Source organism: Genypterus blacodes, unplaced genomic scaffold, assembly GCF_046128005.1.
Source record: "Genypterus blacodes isolate CSIRO-AG114 ecotype Tasmania unplaced genomic scaffold, CSIRO-AGI_Gbla_v1 ptg000310l_1, whole genome shotgun sequence".
NCBI classification, from domain to species: domain Eukaryota; kingdom Metazoa; phylum Chordata; class Actinopteri; order Ophidiiformes; family Ophidiidae; genus Genypterus; species Genypterus blacodes.
In genome coordinates, this window is record NW_027467099.1 from 39,886 (window position 1) to 49,365 (window position 9,480).

The 9,480-nt window shown below is 43.4% G+C and overlaps 1 protein-coding gene across 2 annotated transcripts; it reads right to left on the bottom strand.

Annotated features, from left to right (window-relative positions):
- Nucleotides 1–3,762: 3,762 nt before the first annotated feature.
- On the bottom strand, nt 3,763–9,111 carry decr1 (2,4-dienoyl CoA reductase 1, mitochondrial). Of its 2 annotated transcripts, none has more exons than XM_076137412.1 (10): nt 9,042–9,111; nt 8,301–8,485; nt 7,850–7,907; nt 7,475–7,561; nt 7,211–7,358; nt 6,411–6,510; nt 6,233–6,305; nt 5,420–5,566; nt 5,274–5,336; nt 3,763–5,197 (listed from the first exon to the last, which is right to left on the bottom strand). In XM_076137412.1, the coding sequence occupies exons 1-10, from the start codon at nt 9,102–9,104 to the stop codon at nt 5,138–5,140; spliced, it is 984 nt and encodes a 327-aa protein (XP_075993527.1). In that variant the 5' UTR covers nt 9,105–9,111; the 3' UTR covers nt 3,763–5,137. The 2 variants fall into 2 exon arrangements, with proteins under 2 accessions (XP_075993527.1, XP_075993528.1); XM_076137413.1 differs by having other exon boundaries at nt 8,301–8,501; nt 9,042–9,106.
- Between the last annotated feature and the right edge of the window lie 369 nt (nt 9,112–9,480).

The window sequence follows — 9,480 nt, forward strand, 5'->3', positions numbered from 1 at the left end:
ATCATTCCCTTCAAGGGCAGACTGTCTATCAAGCAGTACATCCCCAAAAAACCGAAACCCTGGGGTGTGAAAGTGTGAGTGAGAGCAGGGACCTCTGGATATATGTACCGTTTTGAAGTGTATCAGGGTGCAGCCAGGCGTGGTGAGATCAGCCAAATGGGATTGGCTCCAGATGTCATCGTGCGCCTCTGTGATGATATAAAGCAGAAGAACCACAAGGTGTTTTTTGATAATTTCTTTTGCACCATCCCACTCACTGAGGCGTTGCAACAACAGGGCATCTATGGCACTGGCACGTGCAGAGTCAACAGGCTGCAGGGAGCTGGAGCAAAACTGACGAGTGAAAAGCAACTACAAGAAGAAGGAAGAGGAGCATGCTCTGTTGTCACCAATGCTGAAAACATCACTGTAACCCGTTGGCTGGATAATAAAAAAGTGGCCACATGGCCTCTTCCTGCATTGGCAGGTCCCCAACAGATGAGGACCAGAGATGGTGCAAGAAAGACAAAAAGATGCTCAAAATCCAAAGGCCATTCTCTGTGAAGCTTTATAATCAGCACATGGAAGGGGTTGACCAGATAGATCAGATGGTTGCAATGTATCCCCACAGACGGAAAAACAAACGGTGGTACATGAGAGTGTTCTTCCACTTCTTGGATGTGACCGTTGTGAATGCCTGGCACCTCGAAAGAATGTCTGGATTGGAAAAGAGGGATCTTCTGCATTTCAAGGCATCTGTGGCTCGTTCACTGATAAATGCAGGTTCGTTTCAGATTAGATTCAGCTTTATTTGTCACATCACAGATTTGACAGATGTAAAAGTAGTGGGTGAAATACTTTTTCTTGTTTTGTTGCAGGCTTCCTCCAAATACGCAAAAGAGGAAGACCAAGTGAGGGCTCACCTCCTACTCCTCTTCCTCCTCCTGGGAATCGCAGAGGCAGAGCAGTGTCCAAGACACCCCCTGAGATCAAGTTTGCCCCTGGAAACCACTGGACCCGGCTTACCGATGTAAAAAATGCAAACCGATGCAAGGATGCTGCATACACACGAAAGAGCAAGTATATCTGCATGCAGTGTGATGTGGCTTTGTGCCCTGGGTGCTTTGCCAATTTTCACACAAGATAAACTGATGTAGTACAGGGTAGTACAGGTCAGTAAAACTCAAGAGACTACTAAAATCGGAAAGAGAGAGTCAATCACAATGTTCACAGTTGTTATTCTATTAGAAAAGTTTCATTGAAATATTAAAACTCCATAGGAGTTGTTTTGTACAGAATTTTTGCACTGGACCTTTGTGCTTCATTTTCACTGGACAGTTAGATCTATATTGAAATAATAGAGCTCCATGTGAGTTGTTTTGTATTGTATTTTGCACTGGACTTCTGTGCTTTATTTTCACTGTATCTGGTTTTCACTGGACAGTAGATTTATATTGAAATAATAGAGCTCCATGGGAGTTGTTTTTGTATTTGTGCTGTATTTTGCACTGATTTTTGGTTGTTTTCCCAATAAATGGTAAATGGATGGTAAATGGACTGCATTTGTATAGTGCCTTTCTAGTCTTCTGACCACTCAATGCGCTTTACACTACAAGTGTTCATTCACCCAATCACACATATTCATACACTGATGGCGGTGACTGCTCATTTTAGTTTTCAATTGAGAGTAGAAGCACATGCGTTTTGTGTTTGTTGAGCTGAGGACTTAAGAGTGAGTATTAGAATATGGGAAAATGTGTTAAACAGCATTGCAAATACAATTTATTTTATATTATTTGATTTTTATCATTTTATTCATTGATTTGTTAAATACACGTTTTCTGTTTCTGTTCCTCAGACGCACAATATCCACTTGAGTGGACATTTCAGTAACTCCTTACATCAGTGATTCTCAAACTGTGGTACGCGTACCACCGGTGGTAAGCGGGCCCCCACCGGTGGTATGCGGAGGTAGGCAGCGGAAGAAAAAAAAACTAAACTATGAAAAAGTTGAAATGCGACTTAAAATAAATGTTCGCACACGGCACACTACTTCCCCTTAGCGATAGTGGCGCTGCGTGCAAACGTCAACTATTAGCTGACTACTACAGGCTAAACTTAACTGTGGGGGAAAAAAATATGAGCGGTCCAAATCCACTTAAGTCGTGGCTCCAGAGGGGAACCAAAAGGACGAAGTCTGCGGATCGGGAGGAGAATATTTTAAACAGCCTGAACGACGGTGAACGGAGTGCGAACTTTAGCAGCAACATAAGTAGTGTGAAGTGTCCACAGCACTGGGAGCTGGCTGCAAAAAGCGAAAAACAAAACGGAAAAATTACCCGAGTTACATCAACCTGGGATTCGGCTGGAGCGGGACGGAGGACGAGCCAAAGCCACAGCGTGTGGTATGTGGTGATGATCTCAGCAATGAGTCCGTGAAACCATCGCATCTCAAACAGCATCTTACAACAAAACACACAATGCTTGTTTTTTGCACGCAAATGTGGTGAACTGAGGCAGTCCAAATGCGCAATTCAGTTCCGTGGTGCACCTGTGGTCAAAGCACAGGAGGCTTCTTATCATGCCCAGCCTCCGCATAGCGAAAGCAGGTAAGCCGCACACAATTGATGAACAGCTGTGTTTACCATTCGCAAAAGAGATGGTACACATTATGTGTGGCGAGAAGATCGCCAAACAGTTAAATTTGGTGCCACTTTCAAATGACACAGTGTCGCGGAGAATAGGAGCCATGGCAGATGACGTTAAGACGACACTGATTGAACGCATTAAAAATAGTCGCCATTATTCCATTGAACTGGACGAGGCTACTGATGATGCAGGTTTGGCCAATTGACTTGAGAACATCCACGTGATACAACCCACACAAGATGAAAAACGAAACGACCCCATGGACACCGAAGACACTTCAGAATAGTCCTGCCGCTTACTGGGCTACCACCGGCACAGTGCTTTTAAAGGAGGCCAGAGACTAGCAATTAACGCAGTAGCGTCGCATCGAGTGACGTCAGTCCGGTGCGGCGCAAGACAGCTCGGGCTTAAAGCTACAGGCACCTTAATTCCACCCACTACAATCGCATCTAGCCCTTTTGGATGATGGGCCACGAGGGACAGCTGTGGGAGGGGCAGCTGGATGAGGAGGAGCTGCTGCAGAGACAGACACAAATTCAATGCATTATCCTTTCCATATATGATATAAATACTATTATGAATATTAAATGTGCATTACCTTGTCAAGGTTATCCACGCCCCCTTTGTTGCAATCCTAATCTTCGATGAGTTTTGGCTTTTTGTCATCCCATCTACCTCCTTCACTACGCATCCTTCTTCCATTTCTGAACTGAGCTGTGTGGAGGTTTCATCAGAGGAAGAAGTACCAGGTGGTCTGAATGTTGGATCCATTACCTCATCATATTCCTCCTCTTCTTATCTTGAATCCTCACTTGTTGATTCTTCCTCACATTCAGCAGCATTCTCTTGGTCAATCTCCTCCAAAACATTTTTGAAAATTAGCTCACAAACCTCCTGTGCAGTGTAACGCTTCTGCCTACTCATTGTGCTGCCTTTCTCTCTCAGACTGAAATGTGAAATGTTTTTTGTGTGTTTGTTGTTATAACCATTGTTTGATTCCACACATCAAAGATCAAAGATGTTTTGGAAGGCAGTACAGTGTGATAGTTTGCCTCAGTGCACCATTTTGTCCACTGGGGTCAATTTAACCCCAAAGGACAATGGGTGTTATAAAATTCAATAAAACACCCGTAATTCAATCAAATGACTTCAAATTTATTGTAATCATAAAGAGTATAGTATCGAACAACCCCAATAATTTTAAGAGCACTTCATGGAGAAAAACACATTTTATCAGTAAAAGAAATGTCCTTTGGGTCAATTTGACCCCAAAGGTAATACGAGGGTTAAACTAAGGTGTTTATCATTGTCACTTTGTTTCGTTCAACAGATCGAAACGAAGAGGCAGACAGAAGGACAGAAGCCGTTAGGTTCATCAAAACAAATCTAACAAGATTTAAAAATGAGCACTTGTGTGTCCGTCTCCCTCAGGGTGACTGAGACGTTCTTATTTCTAGGTAAGAAAGGAGAAATACAATAGACTTTCTGTGGGCAGCAGGTTTGTTTACACAAAAACACACTGCACAGTCACACAGCCACCAGGGGTGATGGTAGCGTACTGCCATACTCTACTGTGGCAGCTGTACAGATGTGTGACAGAGCTGTGGCTTTCGTCCTCAGGAAGTCATCAGACAGTCCATCCTGCTCCTGGGGCTCCTTTGTTGTGTTCTCCTGGTTCACTGGTGGTCGGGGCTGCATTTCCTTTCCTCCCCTGGGACTGCATCCTGCTCTCCTAAGGTCCCCACTGTAAGCTCTCCAAGTTTAATCCACGGGTACAGCAGCTGTGTATATCTGAACTCTTTACATTTGTATCTTACAACTGCCATGAAATAAAACATCTCTCTCTCTCTCTCTCTCTCTCTCTCTCTCAGGAGTTGGCTCTCAGTTTGGAGTTCTCTCCCCTTCACACCTCCGTCTCTCCTCAAGTTGACTCGACATCCTCACACTCCTATCAACATCACACACTATCGCAGTCTTCTGATGAGGTGGAATCCTAACCAACAAGCCCAGTGATCTGCTCGTTTTACACAAAATCTCTCAATTATCGATTGTTTTAATCTACAACACATTTGCAGGAGTGACAAGTGTAACTTAAAATTGACAACATACAGAATAAATCAGAAAACATTTGTCGCTGTGGATCTATGAATCCTAAAAAAACAGTAAGATATTACATGTGTTTGTTATTTTTTTCTGCTATTTTCCTCTCATCTGGGCCCAATTCATTTGGAGGTAAGGTGTGTTTGGGCTCCCCTAACCCTAACACACATACTATAGAAATCATCTGAAGTAATGATTCTCCTTATTTTCTATTTTCTGGTTACCATTTCATAAACTTCAAAAACAATAGCAGAGGTCCAACCGAACCTCACAAAGTGATGCTTCATCAATATGCTCAGCATCTGGAACAGAAACGCTGACCACGAGCAGACATGGGTACAATCGGAACTTGTTTGAAACAGGAAGTGCTCTGCTCCATTGAATCAACCAACGTGGCAACATAATCCGTTTATGAACCTTTGGTGCTTCTGATTAACGATTCCAACTTGTCCCACTGCTCAGAAGTCACCTGGAACACAATCACACATTTTTACACACACAAAGTTCAAACGGATCTGGTTGAAGTCTGTAAGCGGGACACTCACCTGCCGTAGCTCATTGAACTCTCCTGCCATGGAAACATACTCTCCTCCATCAAACCTAACAACCTAAAAGCAAAGCACAGAAACCTGTCTCTCTCTCTGTCTCCGTTTGTATGTACGTCTCACTCTCTTTTCTGTCTCTCCCTTACCGCTCCAGACATCCAGTTGCTGTAGTCGCTGCTGAGGTAAGCTGCCAGGTTTGCAATCTCTGCTGGTTGTCCAAGACGACCTGCAGGGATTCGACCAATCATCTTCTGCTCAAATGTTCCTGTTGGGTCCAGGCGACTGAATGCCCCCTGTAAAAAGACACATTTTCAAACACACACAATTGTGTAACTTATATAGAACAGGCCTGGCCAACCCGCGGCTCCCGAGCCGCATGCGGCTCTTTGCCTGGTTTCATGCAGATCTTACGTTCGTATCGAAGTTTGTGTTTTTTTTTAATGTGCGTGTTCGCTTCGCTTGAGTTCAATACGGTATTTTCGTCAAACGCGTATGTGCGTGAGATGAAAAAAGCCACAGATGAGGCTGCGGCTGAGTCGGAGATGATCCATCTTTGTGAGGAGGACCAACTGAAACCTGCTTTAAGGGAAGAGACCATTGAGTTCTGGAAAAGTGTGCCAATGGAAAAATACCCCAATGTCAAACGGGCTGCGCTTAAGATACTGTCAACATGTGTGTTTGGGGCAACATACGTCTGCGAGTCCATGTTTTCTACACTGAAACACGTGAAATCAAAGCATCGATCTGTTCTAAATGACACCCATGTGAAAGAATTGCTTCGGGTGGCAACAACGGAATACAAGCCAGATTTGTAGAGGATTGTTCAAGGCCAGGAATGCCAGAAGTCCCACTAAGCAACATGCATAGTAAAATAAAAACGCTATTGTAAATTATTATATTTTTGTTTGTGGACTTGGTTGAACTGAGAGTTTGTGTGTGTGAGACAGTGCATATAGAACCTTGGTCCTGATTGGTCCAGGCTGGATGATGTTAAATCTTAGACCATGGCGCCCCCACTCTGCAGCCAGAGACCTAACACACACACACACACAGCAGAGGAAGGCTTTTACATCTGTATCGCATGTCCTCATTAGCAGCCACCCCATACAAATCTAAAAGGTTAAAGGTCACACTGACTTGTAAAGCGCCTCTACGCCGGCCTTTGCCGCCGCACTTGGAGCCACAAAACCAGAGCCCGACTCAGCATAGATGGTTGTGATGGCCAGAAAGGCTGCACCTGAAGAGAGGTCAGAGATCATTCACGTTTCATTATTCTTCATACTTGGTGTGAACTGGGTATTAAAGAATTAATTGATTTGTCTGGTTCATGATCCATTATGTCTTGTCAGAACAGTTGTTTGTTGCTATTCTATACTGTATCTGTGAGCCCCATCAGAAAAAGGTCCTCCAGATCCAGATGCTGATCCAGATCTGAACTAGATCACACCCAATGAAGATCATCTTCAGGTCTGTGCAGCTGAATTTTCTCAAGGTCTCTTCAGTGGTATAAGATCAGATGAGATAAGATAATCCTTTATTCGTCCCACAATAGGGAAATGCACATGTTGCAGTAGCAAAGCGGGTAGTGCAAAGCAATAAAGGGCATTAAGATCAAATAAGAGCCTAACAAAGTAAAGAGCCTAGCAAAATACAACTAATTACAACAAAGTGTCAGAGCCAAGCCAGAGTTTAAGACCAAACACTCAATGCTAGAGAGAATGAAAAGAAATTTCTGGATGACCCAAAAAAACCTGTTCTTTCCTAGATTACAAAGAACATGAAAATCACACACTAACTAACTAACTAACTAACTAACCATCACCTCTAGGCTCTAAACTCTAAGGGTGAGGGTTAACCCTAAGCCATTTCAGACTGTGGATGTGATATTGGGCAATAGAAATATATGTGACTTGACTTGACTGTGATTAACCGCTGACCTCTGTGGCTGTGGATAAGCCTCTTGCCAAGCTCCAGTGTGATGTAGGCAGTGCCATTCAGGACAATGTCACAGATGCTCCTCCAGCCATTAGCTGACAGACGCTCTGATGGGCAGATGAAGTTTCCTGCAGCATTGTTGATGATGACCTGTGGACCAAGCAGAGACCGAAACACTGACGTGACTACCAACAACTTCAACCTGAAACAAAACAGACAACAAAGTGTGTGTGTGTGTGTGTGTGTGTGTGTGTGTGTGTATATACATCAGGAAGTCCTGTCAGCGCCTCCATCTGGTCAGCACAGGCTGATACAGCCTGAGGATCTTTTACATCACACTGTAGTGCATGGACCTGAGACACAGACATGTTCAAATGAGAGACAGGTATGAGACAGACAGGCAAATGGATCTAAGAGAGACAGGCAGTTCAGAGAGAGGGAGAGACAGAGACAAAGACAGGGAGAGAGAGAGAGGGGGAGAGAGAGAGAGAGAGAGAGAGAGAGAGACAAAGGGACAGAGACAAGGAGGGAGCGAGAGAGAGAGAGAGACAAAGGGACAGAGACAAGGAGGGAGCGAGAGAGAGAGAGAGAGACAAAGGGACAGACAGGGAGAGAGACCATTTTTTCTTGTTCTATCTCACCTTGTTTCCTGTCTGTGTACTGATCTCCTCTGCTGTCTGCTGCAGCACGTCCAGCTTCCTGAAAACAAAAAACCAAACAGTAATCATGAAGTTTAAATGTACACATATGAAGACGTTTGTCTGAACAGTTGAGCATCAAATAGGCTGAATAAAAGCTCAAAGGTCTGACTGTGCATTATTGACTTTAACCTGCTGTGAATTATCTTCAGTGTCATCTTTGTATCTTGTTGATTGAAGATTACCTCTGATAAATACCTTAGACTAATCATTATTGTGTGAGTTCAGTTTTAGAAAAGCATGGCAAAGCAAAAAGAAGTGTCCAAAAATATTGTCTGCCTTCCAACCAGAATCTGTAGCATTGGTAAAGATTATCCTCGGGGTAATCAAGCGTATTCTTGTATCTAAACATCCTGATTGGGCCCCAAGTCTCTACAACCGTGTGACCTCTGACCTGCTGGCAATGACACACTGCGCCCCTAGCTGTGACATGGTGGTTGCCATGGCACGGCCCAGGCCAGTGCCGCCCCCAGTGATAAAGACCACTTTGTTTTGGAACGTTCCAGCAGGAAGCATGAGGCCTGTATCAGGTGGGAAGAAGCTGGAGGGAGGGGCTGAGGCCAGAGAGCGCCAGGATAGCTGAAACACAATCAAACTAAATAAACAAATGAACAAGCAAACACACATAATGGGCGAATGTGGTCATTGTAGAGCACATTGTACAACAACTTATTTATTGATATTTTTTGTCATTAACCCTTTTTCAAATCTGACACAGGTCACAGTGCAGGCAGACAGCAGGACAGACAGACATTCCTACACAAGGAAGGACAGACAGGTACAGGCAGACAGGAAGGTGTGATGGAGCTGTTAAAAATAGGTGAAAGGTTACTGCTTTGCTTTAAAGGCAAATGAGATTTATCTGAACTCCCTCATTTATGGTTTATTTTTCTTCTTTTTTATTATGTTCAATTGAACCATCCATTTATACCTCCTCTAGGCTTCGCCTCTTGTTGTTCCACTAGAACTTCTTGGCTCTTATCGTTGTTGTTCTCCCCTCAGCTTTGCTTATGTTGCATTCAAACACCATATCTACACCACTTTGGATTAAGGCGTCTGCCAAATGACAAAATGTAAATGTACCTATTTAAATTCATTTTTTAATAAACCATTAAATCATCTTATTTTGCCTCACCCTCAGAGAGCCGAGGAAAACTCCTCTTCTTCCTAACAGCGCAGCCATCTTCTGTGTACACATACTGACCTTTCACCCGGAATATATCAACTCAGGGGGGTGGAGAGGGGACATACATTCACTTCTGAAATCTATGGTAAATTCAGCTTGTGTCATGCTCGTGTCACACTTAAATCATTATCAATTTCTTTAGTCATCACCATTAATTAATTAAGGAAATGTGAAATGATGTGTAACTATAAGTTTTGTGGTAGAATCTTTCTCCCCCTCTCTTGTTGGCAGTGGTTCAGTCCAAAATTTGTCACAGTTACCGTAATGTCTATAAAATCACGACTGGAGAAAATTCCTGTACCGATAGGTTTGTTTTCAAATTGTTAGACAAAAACAAACTGATATTTCCTGTTATCACATTGATATCCAAACTATTTTTTATTGATAT